At 41.9% G+C, this 19,310-nt stretch overlaps 1 protein-coding gene across 1 annotated transcript; it reads right to left on the reverse strand.

Annotated features, from left to right (window-relative positions):
- Positions 1 to 2,053: 2,053 nt before the first annotated feature.
- Positions 2,054 to 2,671, reverse strand: LOC140956397 (uncharacterized). Its single transcript, XM_073413133.1, has 2 exons — positions 2,573 to 2,671; positions 2,054 to 2,488 (listed from the first exon to the last, which is right to left on the reverse strand). The coding sequence occupies exons 1-2, from the start codon at positions 2,669 to 2,671 to the stop codon at positions 2,054 to 2,056; spliced, it is 534 nt and encodes a 177-aa protein (XP_073269234.1).
- Positions 2,672 to 19,310: the final 16,639 nt, after the last annotated feature.

Genomic DNA, 19,310 nt, shown 5'->3' on the forward strand with positions numbered 1-19,310 from the left:
CAATCTCAAGAAACTCCAGATCTCTGTCACGCTCTTAGGAACTGGCCAATCTCTGATTGCCTCCACTTTGTTGGGATCGACCTCTATGCCATCCTGAGATACAATGTGTCCCAAGAATGCCACCCTGTCAAGCCAGAACTCACATTTGTTGAATTTGGCATACAGTCATCTGTCTTGTAGAGTCTGCAGTACTGTCCTCAGGTGCTGACTATGCTCCACCCTTCTCTTCGAGTTTATCAGGAAATCATCAATGAAAAATATGACGAACTGATCCAAGTATGGCTGAAACACGCGATTCATGAGATCTATGAAAATCGCTGGCGCGTTTGTCAGGCCGAAGGGCATCACCAAAAACTCATAGTGTCCGTATCGCGTCCGGAAGGCCGTCTTATGCACATTAGACTCTTTCACTTTCAGCTGGTGATACTAAGATCGAAGGTCTATCTTGGAGAACACTGATGCCCCCTGAAGCTGATCAAACAAGTCCTCGATCCTCGGCAACGGATACTTATTCTTAACTGTGACTCTATTAAGCTCTCTGTAATCAATGAACAGTCGCATGCTGCCATCCTTCTTCTTGAAAAAAATAACTGGTGTGCCCCAAGGAGAAAAACTAGGGCGAATGAAACCCTTATCTAGCAGGTCCTGAATCTGATCTTTGAGCTCCTTCATCTCTGTAGGTGCTAACCGGTAGGGTGCTTTAGATATCGGCATTGTCCCTGGCATGAGCTCAATAGAGAAGTCCACCTCTCTATCTGGTGGAACGCCTGAAACATCGTCAGGGAAAACACTAGAGAGCTCACTGAATACATCCACGCCCTCGAGCCTCTGGCTGACCGGCTCTGCCACTGATACAATGCTGGCTAAGAATGCATGGCAGTCCTCCTTGATAAGCTTCCTCGCACACATGCAGGAAATGACGTGCGGCAACTGCTGGTGTCTGGCTGCCTCAAAAACAAATGGCTTCCCACTGGTGATCTGAGAGACACTGACCTCTGTCAAAAATATATGACTGCACCATGAGAAGATAACCAATCAATACCCAAGATGATGTCGAACTCCGGTAGTGGTAGCACTATCAAATTTGCGTGCACCGTATACTTCTATAACCGAAGCTCCAATTTCTTCACTATCTGGGAAGTGAACATTTGATCCTCAGATGAGATCGATACTCCAAACCCTGAATCCATTGCTACTGGTATATTCCTAGTCGCTTGACGAAGGATTCAGATATAAACGAATGCGTAGCCCCTGAATCAAGTAATGCATGCGTGGCTACAGTGTAGCAATAGATATCCTCCCTGCGACAAAACATACCATGAAATCTAATAGTGTTGAACTTAAGGAATTTCTTATCGGCAATTATAATTTCCTCTAAAAATCACTGAATTAACCCAAACATCATTCCTCAAAAATTCGAAATTAATCATCAGAAAAATCAAAAATTGCAACTTCGGCCCTCAAAGTTCGAAAGTTGCTATATGACCCCATAAAAATCAATGGTTGATAAAATTGGTTTCCAATCAAACAATTACATTCATAGTCCCAACTAGGTAGAGCATACATTCTAAACCCTTCTAAGTTATAAATCCAAAAATAAATCTTCATACAATCATAAAATCCATGCACTTGTACAGTAAATTATAATCTTAAACAAATGGGTTACCGGCTATCAGTGTCGAGTCTGGCTCTGCCTCATCGTCCTCTGCATGCATCACATAAGCTCAGCCAGTAGTGGGGCCCTGGTTCCTAGGGCAATCCGCTGCTTTATGGCCCTCCTGTCCACAAACGAAACATTTAAAAGTCCCCCACATGCACTTGCCCAAATGGAACCTACTGAACTGAAAGCATGGCTGCCTATCATCTGGTTTAGGCGCCAGGTGTCTGCTGCTGCTGCCGCTATGGCCTCCTAAACTGCCGTTGGGGCTTCTGCTTCCCCTGCTGTCTCGACGACCCCGAGAACTGCTTCTCTTGTTTCTGAGAGCTCGACTGAGGCTGATGCCTCTTTCTCTGCTTCTCGAAGTCTATGTCTCGCAGTGCCTGCTCGGCCTGATCAACATGACGTCCCGTGAAGAGTGGGTCTCAGTCCATCCAAAAAATGCCTCAGCTTCTGGGCGGCATCCCTCGCTATCATGGGCACAAAATGGCAGCCCCTGTCAAACTTGCAGATAAACTCCGCCACAGATAAGTCCCCCTGCCGGAGACTCATGAACTCCCTCGTCAGGCGGCCCCTGACGTCAGTTGGGAAATACTTCCCAAAGAACATCTCCCTAAATCTAGCCCAAGTGAGAGTAGCCACGTCCACTGCATGTGTAGCTCCCTCCCACCAAAGGGACGTGTCATCCCTCAGTATATAAATGGCACACCTAGCCCGGTCGTTATCTCTCATCTGCTGGTACTCAAAATGAAACTCTAGAGACCTAATCCATCCCTCTGCCACGAATGGATCGGTGATACCCCCGAACTCCCTCGGGTTGAGCTGACGGAACTGCTCAAAAACATCTGTCTGCTATTGGGGTACCTGTTAACCTAGCGGGCCTTGCTCCATCAGTCTAGCTATCCTCTCAAGTACTCGGGTAGCTGGGTCTCCTGGCGGTGGTGGTGGAGGTCCTCTGCCTCCTCCAGGAATCTCATCCTGCCTATCAGTACTGGGAGCACGTCTGAGAGGCATATCTGAATACAGTCCAATTTAAAACGTAACCCCTCATGCAATTAATCTAGTTTTTTTTTTTAAAAAAATAGTAAATCCTTAAATCGTAAAAGAAATTAAACATGAACAGTAATTCATCGTAAAGCGTAAATCATGTTAACATGCAGGTGATAACAGTTTAAATTAACCAAACTCATCCAAAATCATACTTAAACATAAATGAATAAAAAGCTTAAAATTATCAACGTAGGAAAATGTTTAACTCTTCAAAACTTGTAAATCATAATGCGGAAAACATGCGGTCCTCGGGTCGTGTCATCGATCCAGGTCTGCCTACTCAGAGTTCGGCACCTCCAGTCCCTTCATCACCAAACTCACCTCATCACACAAGCCAAGTGAGTCTAAAGACTCAAAAAACCTATACCAGGGATAACAAGTACATATACATGGCACACAGCAGTGAAAAATAGCATAATCAACATATCTTTCATTACTTAAAAGCATAACATAAATGTGGCGCGTAAAATCGTAACGTGTCAAAGCATTTCATCTCATGTCATCATATACGTATACATTTTCATTTGATTGAATTCAGTTCATTAGTTGTGGCTTTCGTATCAGCTCTATTCGATGGATCTATCTACGTGTAACCACAGTATCGGACGACGGGGACATCAGCGACAACATTACCCATCCACTGAGCCTTGGCCTCAGCTCATCATATCTCACATCATCGTATACATATACATCGTTACTCACAATCAATTCTCATCCTTCAAAAACATCATCGTATTCACCACTTAAGAAAAATATGCATATACGTAATTTTTCCTTTAAAACCAAGCATACACCGTAATTTATCATAATTTCATAAAAATCATAAACATGATGCATAAACATTTAAAACATAATAAAATGTGCTCAAGGCGCTGCCAGGACCAAAATCTCACTTCGGGTGCAAAATGACTATTTTACCCCTAGAAACCCAAAATTCACCGTTTTACCCCTGGACCTCTAAAATTGTCCCGAAGCTTACCAAACTCCTTAAAACATCCCAAAAAATATATAAAAGCATTATTAGATGTAAACTCGAGCCCAATACCAAACATAATCGATTCGTTTTAAAACTTGGACAGGACCTGAATCGACTCGAAATTTAACCAAATTTTCCCAACGTTTTTACCATACTTAGTACACATTTTAAAGGCCATAAACCTCAAAAACCAGACCCATAAACTTTCGAAAATTAGGAAATACAGTTGCTGAATTTTTTGCGGTTCCCTATTTCTACCAACCCTAGTGCCCTAATTCCCATTATTGCATTCTAGCCTACACTCGATCGATCCAGCCCCAACTCAACCCTTCTTAGACCACCCTCGGACGTCCCTGAACCTACTGAACCCACGCAAATAGTCCCATGCACGCTGAAGATCCCAGGTTCTCGCTAGACCTCCAAAGATACTCGGCCATGACCCCTCTTCGTTACAGCTCCCTCGCGCGGCCCTCGAGTCCAGACCAGCAGGGTTCAAGCTCTTCCAGATAGCGACTCAGACTCATCAGAGACCAGTCCATGCCCTGGAGATGCCCTCACCCCGTCGTCTTCACCTTTGGTCCGAGCCCCAACCCAAAACGAGGCACTACTCCCGCAATTTCTCGGCTCCTGAATCGATTCACGCACTACTCCACCAAGCCGCGATCACAGCTTAAAAAAACCTCTTGATACTTGACTTACATAGCCCTTTGAGGCCCTAGATCGGTAGCCCCTCGCAACCACATCAAGTAAATCTTGAAAACCGAATGAGAAATGAAATAAAATGCATGAAACTAACACCGACACACACACATGCATACACCGAGAATTACACATGCATACACCGAGAATTTCACATGCTATCACACAAATTTTACACATAATATCAGCGTATATGATGCACAAGAGAAGAACATGCGTGCCTTAATGTTATTTACGCGAGGAGATCGAAGAATGAGTGCCAGGGAAGCGCCAGGTGAATTTTTTTCTTGAAGAATTGTGCTTCGCCGAGAGTTGCAGCAACGGAGCTGCTGAAAACCGAAAGAAAGATGATGGTGGAGGGGGAGGTGTCGGCTGGTGCAAGGAAAAATAGGTTTAGTGGAGCCTAGGTATTTATTAAATAATTAATTTATAGGTAAATGGGCCCTACTTGTCATTTAAAAGTTTTGAAAAAAGTTTTAGACCCAATAAGATTAAAATTAGGCCCATTAAGTCAAAACATATTTTCAAAAAATATTTCGTTTAGGAAAGTGACACATCTAACCCGGTCTGCATCCCGCAGCTCCATAAAGTCAAAAATCACCTCGATGGATTTAATCCATCCCTCAGCCACCATCGGGTCGGTAGTTCCCCAAAACTCCTTCGGATCCATCCTCCAAAATCTTTCATACACAGCCTCAGGTCGGGGCCTCGCTCCTGCGTCAGCTGCAGCTTTGTTGCCCGCAAACTGCGCAAAGAACTGCGTCATACCAGCAAGCATCTGTGCCTGCATTTCCGGAGGTGGGCTAGGAGGAGTGACCTTCTCCTCATTCCGAGCCTCTCTGTCCTCATCTCTTGCTTCATGGTTAACCTGTGGGGACCCGGACGCTAATTCATTTCCTTAATCGTTATTAATATCAAATACACAATTAAGTAATGTGTGACATAAAGTTTTTTTTTTTTTTTTATAAATGCAATGCGGAAACGTAATGTACATATAAATATAAAACTATCAGTCCTGTACTAAATACATTTACTAGGTTCAACGACATATCAGTGCTGAATCCTAATCTACTTCTAAGCCCGGATCACCACGCTAACTAGTCGTGACTCGTTCTCTTCTTGATCCCGATGATGTCCCACCTGTTGTCATGCACACATACAAACAAGACAACAGCCGAATAACTACGGTGAGAATTACATTCCCAGTATAAACCATGTATACATGCAATCATACAGACAATATAAAAGCATATAACAGTCATTCATAACATGTATCAAATATTCATCGCATGTATCAAAATCCGAAACATGAATCAATATCAATAAAATAAATCATATTCTAAAGATGTACCATAATCAGGAACATAATTCAATATCAAGCAATGAATCACTCTCCGTGATTCTCAGACTTAGACTCGACACAGTCCTAATCTAGGGATCCCGATCTGAATAAGAACATACACCCACCTACACTCCCGATCGGGGTGGTGATACGTTCTTATTCACGGACTTTGGCCCTTTCCATATCGAACATCAGTAATAGAAGCAACTCCAATTCTATCCACTTCGATATGACCAAACGTCCGATGTCCTGACCTATCCGTCAAAGACTATGGCACTTCCGCCATACACTATCGTGTGACAAGGTGCAATGGGCCAATGACGATTCCTCACTATCCGGCCCTTCTGTCACAAGACCAATCATTTAATACCTGCTATCTATAAATCAAAAGAACAAGCATATCAATTCATTCATTGATTGCAAATATCAATGCAATAAAATAAAGTATGTGATTTAGGGAAACTCGAGTCAAACCTCACTCGAGTTGTGCAATCCCAACTCAACATTAATTTATACCTTTCTCTTCTCGGTCTGACGACGACGAACTTTCGAATTCAACTCTGTCCATACCCAATCTGGTAATGACAATCGAATAGGTACAATATCAATATACAACTCAATTCAATACCTGTTCTAATCAATACTTAAATCAAAACACAATCTGATCAATATCAACAATACAATGATACAAGCTCAATCAATCGTGAATCTGAGCAATATCAATCTACTGATGTTTCGACGGCATAACAATACAATCTCGATAACCCCGTCAATATCTACATCACAGATATAATACCAGAACTCCTAATCAATATCGGTACAACTCATAATCAATAACAATTCAACCCTGATATCGAATCTTTGTCATATCAATTCCGAAAATCATAACAATTACATAAACAATCTGTTCTTCGTTCTGACTTCAAATATACGATGTCTACTATATCAGAAACACCATATATGAATCATATCCGCTTCTGACAATACCATAATTTCCGATCATATCAAAAAGTAGTAAAACTTACGTTCGTATGAAGCCTGCGTCGATAGAAATACAGTACTGAAGTCGGATTTAAAATCAGACGGGCGGATCTTGCACAAATCAGAAATATATAAAATAAAAGGCCTAAGGATTTTCTTCAATCCTTCCTCGACCTTCTCGCACATTGGCGCTCGGGCGGTTATAAATTATCGCTCGGGCGCCGCATCTTCTGCCCAAAACATATACTTTTCGACCCATGGCGCTCGGACGGTCAAAAACTACCGCTCGGGCGCCGATTGTTCTGTTCAAAACTTGTGTAAGTCATATGCTTGGCCCAATCCGGTCTTGGACTGATCCGTCTATAATCACATCAATTCAAAATCAAGAATCTCAGCTTAACATAATCAAAATCTCGGGCATTACATAACAATACGTCTAGGAAGCATACTGTTCCAACAATTTACCCAACACGTAAACCCAATATGCATGAACATAATATAAATAGCATAAGATGCACGTAAATTGAACTTAAACCATGGACATGCTGAAATCATTACTGGATGCTTAATACATGAAATAATTTAAAACTTTAAAAATTACAGACTTGAGGTATGACTTCGTGAGCTTCTCGCAACTGGCAGTAGGCGTAACCCTTTACAAGAACACCGCTCTGATACCAACTGTAACGTACCGTACTTTTAAACTATTTTAAAATTTGTGGAAAAATAAAAATTTTCTTAAATACAAAATAAACTATCACTTCAGTCATCAATACATTATTTATTACAAAATATTTGCATCAAAAGGTCTTAAATAAGGTTTACTAAAACACTTGTTTAAAAAGAATCATAAACGGTAGCGTGAGATCGGAGTTTTTGAAACTTTTCATAAATTCTTAAAAAGACTTGGGCGGTCCTCGGGTTTAGCCTCCTGCTCAGTCCAAGCCAGCTCCTTGGTCCCCACCCCTGGTCTTCTCAACATCCTCCTCACCTGCATCGATCAAGTCTAGTGAGTCTAAAGACTCAACATTTATAAACTGGAGATAACAAGTAATACGTAATAAAACCACATGCAACTTTAAAATAGAGCGTACATACTTGAAACTTTAACATGCGTATAAAAGCTTGAACTTACATACATAACATAGACGTGCCATAACGTGAAACTTTTCTTAAACAGGCTTGCATACTTGTACATACATAAATTTCATCATTTTGCATAGAGGCATGTTTAAAAGCAAGTGACCGATACATAAATGCGCCTGATCAGACTAAACCACAATACTGGGCTGACAGGGAAAATCCACTGCCACATACATGAGATCCCCGTTCATGCTTTAACGAGTGGATTTGTCCCTGGTCATGTTTTACCGCTTTCCAATCCTGATCTAAACCCGTTCATGCTTTAACGGGTTGGATTGGTCTCTGGTCATGCTTTACCTCTTTTCAATCTCATACATAATTTGGTCACAAGACATTTAGCATACCTCAAAAACTTAAAAATATTTTCTTTTGCACGTCAAACTTATTTACCAAGTGTTGAGGGATTCTTTTGGCCTCGCTTGGAGCCACTGCTGCACATACTAACATGATTACAGGCACTTAATATTTCATAGCCTAGACATAATCGTTGTGCTCACCACCCGAATGACAATTCCTTATGACAATCTAAAATTACTCGTGACTTGACCTCGCTTAATCAAGGTACTAAACTATGACCTTGACCCCCGGAATGAATCCTAATATGATGTGTGAACATTTCCCAAAACATAGGAGACATGATCCTAAATAATGATTTAAAAAGTCACGCTCAAGCGCCTAGGCGCTGGGCATGTCAGCACTGCGGCGCTGCCTAGCGCCTAGGCGTGAGAGACTGGCGCAGCGGCACTGACAATGCCGCAGCCTCAGGCGCTGTTGAGCGCTGCGGCGCTAACTCTGCGCAAAATCGACCCCAAACACACAAATTTGATGCAAACTTTAACCCACGCCTTATCGACTCGAACTGACACCTCAAGACCATCCTAAGACGCTATGGTAGGGATTCAAACTCACGCAAATGCCCCAAAACAACGCTGCAAGCTATACAATGCAACTCAATCTATGAACATGACAATTCGACACCAAAATGTTTGCCAAGACTTCTAATGCAACCATGTGCCTATCAACGCAAGACGAAGCACCAAAATTCATCCCAATATCATACTCACAATACTTAAATGCAGCAGCAGTCACCCAACGTTCCCAACGAAGACTACAACAAATAAATTTAAAGAATACATCAATAACATAATTTCAGAAAACACAATTTGAGCAGTCCCACAAAAAACACCATAACTCACTCAATGTTTATCCAAATATTTTGAATTTTATATCAAATCGAAGGTATCAAAAAGTTCTACGATTTATATGTTGAAAGTTTTGAAAGGGGATCGATACATTGATCTTTACGCACAATAAACAACAAAACACATAATATGACAAGATCAATGCATAAATGAAAGAATATACATGCCTTTTGATATGAAAAACTCATGATGCAGCGATACCGAAGCGGAAACGGAGCGAGGCTTGATCCGAGACCATCGTGGAACGATTTTCTTTGAAGAAAACTCAACAAAACCTTGTTGGAATTTAGAGGAAGGGGGCGGCTGCTGTTCTTGCAAAGAACTCTAGGTTTTTCTTCTCTCAAAAATAAAAATGAATGTGTAGAGAATTGTGTGTGAATGTGTACGGTTATGAGTGTGTGTAAAAGTGTGTGTGCGCGCGTGTGTTTTAACATAATTGAGGGGTATAAAATTTGCTTAATTACTCAATTAACATGCTAAAAAAATGCTAATCACATTGCTACATAAAATGCTAGATTAAATGCAAATAAAATGCTAACACATTAAAAGGAAATTTTAAAAATACACAATTGAAAATCTTTAAAAGTTTTAAAAATCTAAAATTCACCTAATAATTAAATTAGGCTTTTAAAATGCTAAAAACTTAATAAATTATTTAAAATGCCCAAACTTAACTTAAAATAAAATTCCACATTTTTAATTCGCCAAAATCGTCTCGGTCTCTTTTTCTCGATCCCGCATCGAATAATCGCCTGAAACATGAAACTCGAGAAAAATATTTTTAACGTGCATCACATAAACATAAATAATTTAAAATAATACAATTTCATAAAACATGCAACGCTAAAATCATTTTAAAATTAAATAAATGATTGGAATTTACGTGTACTGATTTTGGGCTCTACAGTTTCTCCCCCACTTATATAAATTTCGTCCTCGAAATTAAATCTTACCAAACAGTTTTGGGTAGCGGTTCCTCATATCTGCCTCGGTCTCCCAAGTGGCCTCCTCTACTGATTGATTTAGCCACCGTTCTTTGACAAACTTGGTCACTTTGTTCTGTAGTCTACGCTACTGTTTATCTAGGATTTGGACAGGTCTTCCTCATACGACAGGTCTGGAGCAAGCTGCAACGGCTCATAAATCAGAATAAGCGAAGGATTAGCTAGGTACTTCCTCAGCATCGAGACGTGGTACACATTGTGTACCTTAGCCAGATTCAGCTGGAGGGCAACACGATAAGATAGTGTCTCGACTCTGTCAAGAATCTCAAACGGTCCAATAAACCTCGGGCTCAGCTTGCCTCTTTTCCCAAATCTCATAACACACTTCATAGGTGCTATTTTTACGAAAACGTGATCAACGTAGGGAAAACTCAAGATCCCTTCTCCTCTTATCAGCATAACTCTTTTGACGACTCTGTACGGTCTTCATTATGTCCCGAATCTTGACCAGCACATCTGCAGTCTGCTGAATAATCTCTGGACCAGCACATGTGTCAACTTGAGAGGCAAAGGTGGATTTCTCGCACAGAGCACCGCGGGTGCGCTCAAGCTACGGCATCCCATCCAAAATTCTAGAATCGACGACCGCAGGTGCGCTCAGTCATGTACCGCGAGTGCGCTGACCAAACTGTAGCAACACCGCGGGTGCGCTCACTTCTAACCGCGGGTGCAGTGTCATCTGAATGCCAAAAACGTACCCTACTGCCACTCAACCGCGGGTGCGGTATGTCTTGGACCACGGGTGCGCTCTCTCTTGTATTCAAAACTCTACTTTCTGCCCTTACACCGTGTGTGCGGTAGAAACTAGGGCGCGGGGGCGGTGTCCTTTCATGCAACCTTCATAATCTCATCTTATCAACCTAAAATTCTTGGGCATTACATTTCTCCATCTCTTAGATATGAGTTCGTCCTCGAACTCGCAAACAATCAATCAAAGCACGTAAACGAAGCAATATAGTCAAAAGCTGAATAAAACTCACATCATGAAAATAACTCGGGATATCTCTGTCTCATATCTGATTCTGTCTCCCAAGCCGCTTCTTCAGTACCATGACGACTCTGCTGAACTTTCACTAATGGAATAGTCTTTGTTCTGAGCTGTTTCTCTTTTTGATCAAGAATCTGAATCGGCTGCTCAACGTAACTCAAAGTTTTATCTATCTCGGCTTCTTCAGGCTGAATGACATGAGAACTATCTGGCATATATCTACGCAACATCTATACATGGAAGACGTCATGTATCCCTGATAGAGAAAGAGGAAGAGCAAGTCTATACGCACGATCGCCAATCTTTTCAAGAATCTCGTACAGACCGACGTATCGAGGAGACAACTTCCCACGCTTGCCAAATCTGACCACGCCTCTGAAAGGAGAAATCTTTAAGAATACTCTGTCTCCCTTCTCAAACACTAACGGTCTACGTCTGATGTTCGCGTACTTCGCTTGTCTATCTTGTGCTGTCTTCATTCGCTTCTGAATTATCTTTACTTTTTCAGTCATCTCACGAATCATATCTGGCCCTAAGTCTGGTACCTCTGAGATGTCATCCCAATACAACGGAGATCTGTACTTCTTTCCGTATAAAGCTTCGAACGGTGCCATCTCGATGCTAGTCTTGTAGCTGTTGTTGTACGAGAATTCACAAAGAGCTAGTGAATCTTGCCAACTAGTACCAAAATCTAGTACTACAGCTCTCAGCATATCTTCTAAAGTCTGGATAGTCCGCTCTGACTGTCCGTCTGTCTGGGGATGGTAAGCAGTACTCAAGTGTAAAGTCGTACCTAGAGCCTGNCAAATCCATGGAAATGTGATCCCATTTCCACTCAGGAATATCTAAACTCTGAAGTAACCTTCCGGGCTTTTTTCTTTCGTCCTTCACCTGTTGGCAATTTAAGCATTTAGACACAAACTCTGCAATATCTGTCTTCATCTGTTTCCACCAGAATTGTGTTTTCAGATCATTTTACATCTTCCTGCCACAAGGATGAATACTGAACCGACTACAGTGCGCTTCTGACAGTATCTGTTGTTTCAAATCTGAAACATCTGGCACCACAAGACGGTTATTCACATACAAAGCATGATCATGTACCTGATACTCAGAAATATGTCCTGATCTGACCATATCAATCGATTTCTGAACATTCTGATCTGTTCTTTGTGCCTCTTTGATGCGAACAATCAAATCTGGTTCACACTGAATAGTGGCAAGTTGCAACGGTCTACTATCTGTATCAAATTCTAATCCAGACAAACAGCAATCTTCAACTAAATTCGAAACACCTATCGTCGATAAGGATAGGGAACATACCTTTCGACTCAAAGCATCCGCTGCTGCGTTCGATTTCCCTGGATAGTATTTGATTTCACAATCGAAATCCTTCAATAAATCGAGCCATCTACGCTGTCTCATGTTAAACTCTGACTGAGAAAATAGATACTTCAGGCTTTTGTGATCAGAGTAGATCTCAAATTTCTCTCCATACAGATAGTGACGCCAGATCTTCAATGCAAAAACGATAGCCGCCAATTCAAGATCATGAATTGGGTATCGACTCTCGTGTGGCTTCAGCTGTCTCGAAGCGTATGCAATCACATGTCCTCGCTGCATAAGAATACATCCTAATCCTCCGTGAGATGCATCGCAATATACAACGAAATCACCCGTACCTGAAGGTATCGTCAGTACTGGAGCACTGGTCAATTTCTTCCTCAACTCTACGAAGCTCGACTCACATGCTTCTGACCAGATAAAAGGCGCATTCTTCTGAGTCAACTGAGTGGTTGGCTTCGCAATACTGGAGAAATCTTTAATAAATCGTCGATAGTACCCTACTAGACCCATGAAACTGCGTATCTCTGGCACAGAAGTTGGTCTAGGCCAACTAATCACTGCCTCGACTTTGCTCGGATCAACAGAAATACCGTCTCCAGATATGATATGACCCAAGAAGACAACCTGTCTCAGCCAAAACTCACGCTTTGACAGTTTAGCATACAGTTGCTCATTTCTTAACGTATGCAACACAATTCTCAAATGCTTAGCATGATCAGTCTCATTTCTCGAGTAAACCAAAATATCATCTATAAAAACAATCACAAACTCATCTAGATACCTCTGAAAGACACGGTTCATCAGACTCATAAACACCGCTGGCGCATTCGTTAAACCAAAAGACATGACAATAAACTCATAATGTCCATGCCTGGTTCGGAATGCTGTCTTCGGTATATCAACATCTCTAACTCTCAGCTGGTGATATCCAGATCTCAGATCGATCTCGGAATAGACAGAGGATACCTGCAACTGATCAAACAAATCGTCGATGCGAGGCAATGTGTACTTGTTCTTTACTGTTGCCTTGTTCAGTTGCCGGTAATCGATACACAATCTCATCGAACCGTCTTTCTTTCGCACGAATAGCACTGGTGCGCCCAAAGGAGATACACTCGGTCTGATATATCCCTTGGCCAGCAAAGCTTCAAGCTGTTCTTTCAATTCTTTCAACTCTATCGGTGCCATTCTATAAGGAGCTCGAGAAATAGGAACCGTACCTGGTACTAGGTCAATGCTGAAATCTACCACTCGAACTGGAGTTAACCCTGGAATCTCGTCTTGGAATACATCAGTAAACTCGCAAACCACTGGCAGATCTGCCAATGCTGGGCTCGATTTCAGTAGATCTACTGAATATACAAGGAACCCCTCTGCTCCTTTCTGCAACAATCTACTCATAGTCAAAGCAGATACTAAGGGAATCCGAGATCTGTATCCCTTACCGTAGAATTTCCATTCGTTATCCATCTCTGGTCTAAATCTAACAATCTTCTGGAAACAATCTACAGTGGCTCTGTACTTGGTTAACATATCGATACCGACAATACAATCAAAATCAGCTAACCCAAGCACCATGCACTCTAAATCAATCTCGTGACCCTCAAACTGTAGTACACAATGTCTAACTAAAGTCACAGATACAAGACCACTTCCCAACGGAGAAGAAATAGACACTATAGCAGACAAGGACTCGACAGGTAAAGCATGCATCAATGAAAAACGCTCAGATATAAAAGTATGAGATGCACCCGTGTCTATCAACACATAAGCAGGATAACCGCAAAGAAAACAGTTACCTGCAATCACATCATCTGGCGCATCTTGGGCCTGCTCTTCTGTCAGTGCAAATACCTGAGCCTGCTGTCTAGGAGGTTGGCTCACTGTCCGGCCACCTCGAGCTCTGGGCTGTGTAGATGCAGGGGCTGGCTGGAATGAATGAACAGATGAAGCTTGCCTCTCAGGCTGAGCTACAGAGCCTGATGCTCCTACACTCTGAGTCTGCTGTGCACCTTTCTGTGCACAGACCCTGGCGAAGTGGCCCTGCTGTCTGCAAATGTTGCAGCGACCCATCACGCCCTGACACTGTTCGGTGGCATGTCTACCTCCACAAGAACTACAGTAAACCCCTGTACTCTGATCTCTGGCCAGACCCTGTCTGTCTCGGCCCACTGGAGCTCGACGAACAGCTCCCTGATTTCTTGAACTGCTTCCCCTTCACTTTCAAACTGTCTTTCCTCCCACTGCTGCTACCACCACTCTCGAATCTGGGAGGTGCTTGCTGATACTGACCCGAGGGCTGGGGTTGTCTAGGAGTATGAGTAATATAAGAAGTGCTTCGTTGCCTAAGCAACCCGGCTTCTGCTCCCTTCGCCCTGTACAAGGCATCAGAAAAATTGTTGGGTCGTCCCGTGTTCACCAAGGTGAATATCTCCGGATTCAAGCCATTGATAAACTGATCCGCAATGGCCTCGTCGTTCCCAGCAACGTGGGGAGCAAATCTGAGCAATGTGGAGAACTTCGCGACATATTATTCGATATTCAGCTGAGCAAATTCAGCACCTTTGTCTTTTCGGTAGGAGACGGGAAAGAATCGCTGATAAAACTCTGTTTTGAACACCTTCCAAGTGACCTCTGTATCACGATGCTCCAAGGCTCTCTTCGTGGTAAGCCACCAGTTCTTGGCAACTTCTTGCAATTGATGCCCAATAAGTTTAACTCGTCGCTCATCGGTGTAGTCAAGAGATTCAAATAACATTTCGATATCATCGAGCCAACTTTCACATTCAACTGAATTTTTTGTACCCTTCAGTGTCGGTGGTCGGAATGACTGAAACAGCTTTAACAAGGTCTCCATCGGTGTCGCGGTCACATCCATCGGATCATTGGATGTACTGCCCTGTTCTGGTGCCCGACCTGCTACTGGTTGCGGTACTCGTCGAGGAGGCATATCTGATTATCAAACGGATTAGTATACAGTCTATACAATCTGTCTCAGTCCTCCTCTGATCATATACCTCTGATCCAGAATCGGTTCTGATTCAGTCTTGGCAAGTAAATGCTGTGATCAACTCAGATAACAATACAACATATCATCGTGAAAGCAATAAATCATGACGTGTGCTAGCATGATATAAGCAAGGAAGACGACTCGATCTACCCCGCTCACTCTCTTCTATCTCAGTCTATACAGAACCTACTGCTCTGATACCACCTGTTGTGGGGACCCGGGCTCTAACTCACTTATCTTTGGGATTAAATGAATCTTTGCTAGAAAATGTGGTTCAAAAATTTGCTTTTAACATAACACACATACATATAGTTTATTTCATTTCGTTAAAAGCAAATACATGTCTCGTTTCGTTCATACAATCAAACTAGTGGTTAAAAGTATTAATACATGTCTAATACAACAACTAGTTTCTTCTGCTACGCCCGTGATCACCACGCTATCACTGCTCAATCATCCTCGTCTCGACCCTGATCCTGCCCTACTTGTTGTTATGCACACATACAGACACAACAACAGCCGGATACTCCGGTGAGAGCAAATCCGAGTATAAAACATGGTACACATGCATATACACAATATAAATCATGAAGCATGCTATCAGGAATAGAATCAATGGCAATAGGTTCCATAATCTATGAAACCAAATCAATATCAGCATGCAAATGAAATAGCAATCATATCTTGACTCGACTCGACTCTAACTCTAGGGATCCCGGTGTGAATAAGACGTCACAGTCTGCCACCTACCCTCCCAATCGGGGTGACGGTACGTCTTATTCTTAGACTTCGGTCATGTCTGTATCAAATATCTACAATCGGAGTCAATTCTGCTCCTATGCGTCGATATCACCAAACTTCTAGCTTGGCAAATCTGCCAATGTCTTTCCTATCTTAAATGCTTGAATATAAATCTATAAACAAAGCATCAACAAATAAAAATATAACAATCTAGTATGTGATTTTGGGAAACTCAAATCAGATCTAATTCGAGTTATATCTCCCCTAATCAACATGAATTATACCTTCCGTTGTTCAGTCTTTATCGTGATCGAAATCTTGAAGTCGAATCTTGTCAGTATAAATCTGAAATGGCAATGTCAAATATCACAAGATCAATCTCCAACTCCAACCAATACTAGTACGGTTCAAGATCCAATCTCGATACAATTCGACGGCATAACGGCGTAATCTTGCGATACCGATCAACTCAACAACAATCGATACTAAATCACAAATCATAATCAATATCATAAACATTTCAAACTCTGAAAATCTGCATAATTTCATACACATATATACTTGAAAATCGTAATAATCGCATACGGTATCATTACTTCGATCCGGTTTCAAATATACTATCACCATAATCATAAGAACAAATAATCTCAATCATATCAAATTCCCCCAACATCTAAACTTCACTTCAGGTAGGAAATAAACAAGACTTACATCCTTACGAAGCTAGTGATGAGAGGAACACAATTCTTAACTCGGATTGAAAATCGGATGAATAGAATTTATCTTTTAAACTTGAAAGAGGTTTGATAGCATTTCTCCCATGGAGGTTTTCTCGATGGATTCTGAATAGTCTGCCAAAAGTATGAAGAAAGTGCATGTTAAATGTCTAACAAGCCATGTGTCAACTTGAGAGGCAAAGGTGGATTTCTCGCACAGAGCACCGCGGGTGCGCTACCTCTACACCGCGGGTGCGCTCAAGCTACAGCATCCCATCCAAAATTCTAGAATCGACGACCGCGGGTGCGCTCAGTCATGTACCGCGGGTGCGCTGACCACACTGTAGCAACACCGCGGGTGCGCTCACTTCTAACCGCGGGTGCAGTGTCATCTGAATGCCAAAAACGTACCCTACTGCCACTCAACCGCGGGTGCGGTATGTCTTGGACCGCGGGTGCGGTCTCTCTTGTATTCAAAACTCTACTTTCTGCCCTTACACCGCGGGTGCGGTAGAAACTGGGGCGCGGGGGCGGTGTCCTTTCATGCAACCTTCATGATCTCATATTATCAACCTACAATTCTTGGGCATTACATTTGCACTTCCTTCCGTACAGTGCCTCGTAGGGAGCCATAACTATAGATGCTTGGAAACTGTTATTGTATATAAATTCCACTTGAGGTAGCTTCGATTCTGAAGTCCCATGGAAATCGATCATACAGGCTCGCAATAAATCCTCCAAAACCTGAATTACTCGTGCAGACTGGCCATCTTTCTGCGGGTGAAAGCTGTACTGAATAGCAACTTCGTCCCCATGGCTGCATGTAGACTCTTCCAAAAGGACGATGTAAACCTCAGGTCCCTGTCGGACACAATCGAAACTGGGATCCCGTGCAATCGAACTATCTCGTTGATATAGAGCTCTGCATACTGCGTCATGGAGAAATTCGTCTTCACTAGTAAGAAGTGTGCCGACTTAGTGAGTCGATCCACTATAACCCAGATGACATTTGATCCTCTGACTGACCTCGATAACCCAAGAACGAAGTGCATAGTGATATTCTCCCATTTCCACTCAGGGATAGGGAGTGACTTAAGCATCCCTGCTTGCCTTTGATGTTCTGCCATCACCTGCTGACAAGTGAGACATTCAGACACAAATCGACGGATTTCTCTCTTCATACCTGGCCACCAATACAAAATCTGCAAATTCTTGTACATTTTGGTACCTCCGGGATGAATGGAGTACGAAGATGCATGTGCTTCTGATAGAACATCCTCTCTTATGAAATCAACATTAGGCACCCACATTCTACCTCTCTATCTCAAAATACCATCGGACACTATGTAGAGTACACTGCCCTTGGCTTCATCCTTCAGACTTCATTTCTGCAATTGCTCATCTGAAGGTTGTCCTTTACGGATTCGGTCTAGTAAATCAGACTTGACTGTCAGATTAGACAACCTAGGAGCTCTGCCCTTACGATAAACCTCTAGGCCAAACTTCTGAATCTCAGACTGAAGGGGTCTTTGTACTGACAACTATGCTATGTGTGGGGACCCGAACGCTAATTCATTTCTTAATCATTCTTTTTGATTCATTGGATTCAAATAAGTTGGGTCATAAATTTTTTATTTTTTTTTCATTGCGCAGCATATAACAAGTGTACGAATCTATACAACAAGTCATACTTCATTTTATTTAAATACAAGATCAGGTGCAATGTCTACGACCTAATCAAAAGTACAAAACCTACTCATGATACAATCATATCCAACTAATGTTCAACAACTGTATATCAAGTATTGAAGGTCAAATCTACAAAGAAGTCCGGAATCACCACTCTATCTCGATCTCTCATCTTCTTCTCGACCCTGATCCTGTCCCACCTGTTGTCATGCACACATACAAACACAACAACAGCCGGATAACTCCGGTGAGAATATAATTCCCAGTATAAACAACGTATACATGCATTTCATTTAAACGCATATACAAAAGCATAGAATAGTTATCAACAACATGTATCAATTATGAAAACATGAAACGATATAAGACTGTAAATCAAACTCTTAAACTCTTAATTTCTGACTCAACTCTTATCTATTCTAGAGATCCGGGTTCCTGGATGTTGGAACATTATATCGAATCTCTGCAATAAGAGTCGATCTACTCGTAAACACATCGATATAACCAAACATCCAGTGTCTTGGCACCTCTTCTGAAGACTCATTCTCGATGTCTATCTTCTATTCTCTACTTTTCTATAAATTAATAGAAATAGCATTCACATTCATTTAATACAAAGGTATACAAACAATAACAAACAAGTATGTGATTTTGAGAAACTCAAGTCAAATATAACTCGAGTCGTATCTCCCGATCTAACATTGAGTTATACCTTTCTTTTGTCGATCTGACAAAGTCGAAGCAGTCAATGTCAAATCTGGAATT

This window comes from Primulina huaijiensis, chromosome 2, assembly GCF_012295235.1.
Source record: "Primulina huaijiensis isolate GDHJ02 chromosome 2, ASM1229523v2, whole genome shotgun sequence".
Taxonomy (NCBI): domain Eukaryota; kingdom Viridiplantae; phylum Streptophyta; class Magnoliopsida; order Lamiales; family Gesneriaceae; genus Primulina; species Primulina huaijiensis.

Coding starts and splice junctions, on each gene's coding strand:
- LOC140956397 (XM_073413133.1), bottom strand. CDS start 2,671: ATGCCTCTCAGACGTGCTCCCAGTACTGATAGGCAGGATGAGATTCCT. Junction 2,489..2,572: donor CAGGAGACCCAGCTACCCGA/GTACTTGAGAGG, acceptor GTTTTTGAGCAG/TTCCGTCAGCTCAACCCGAG.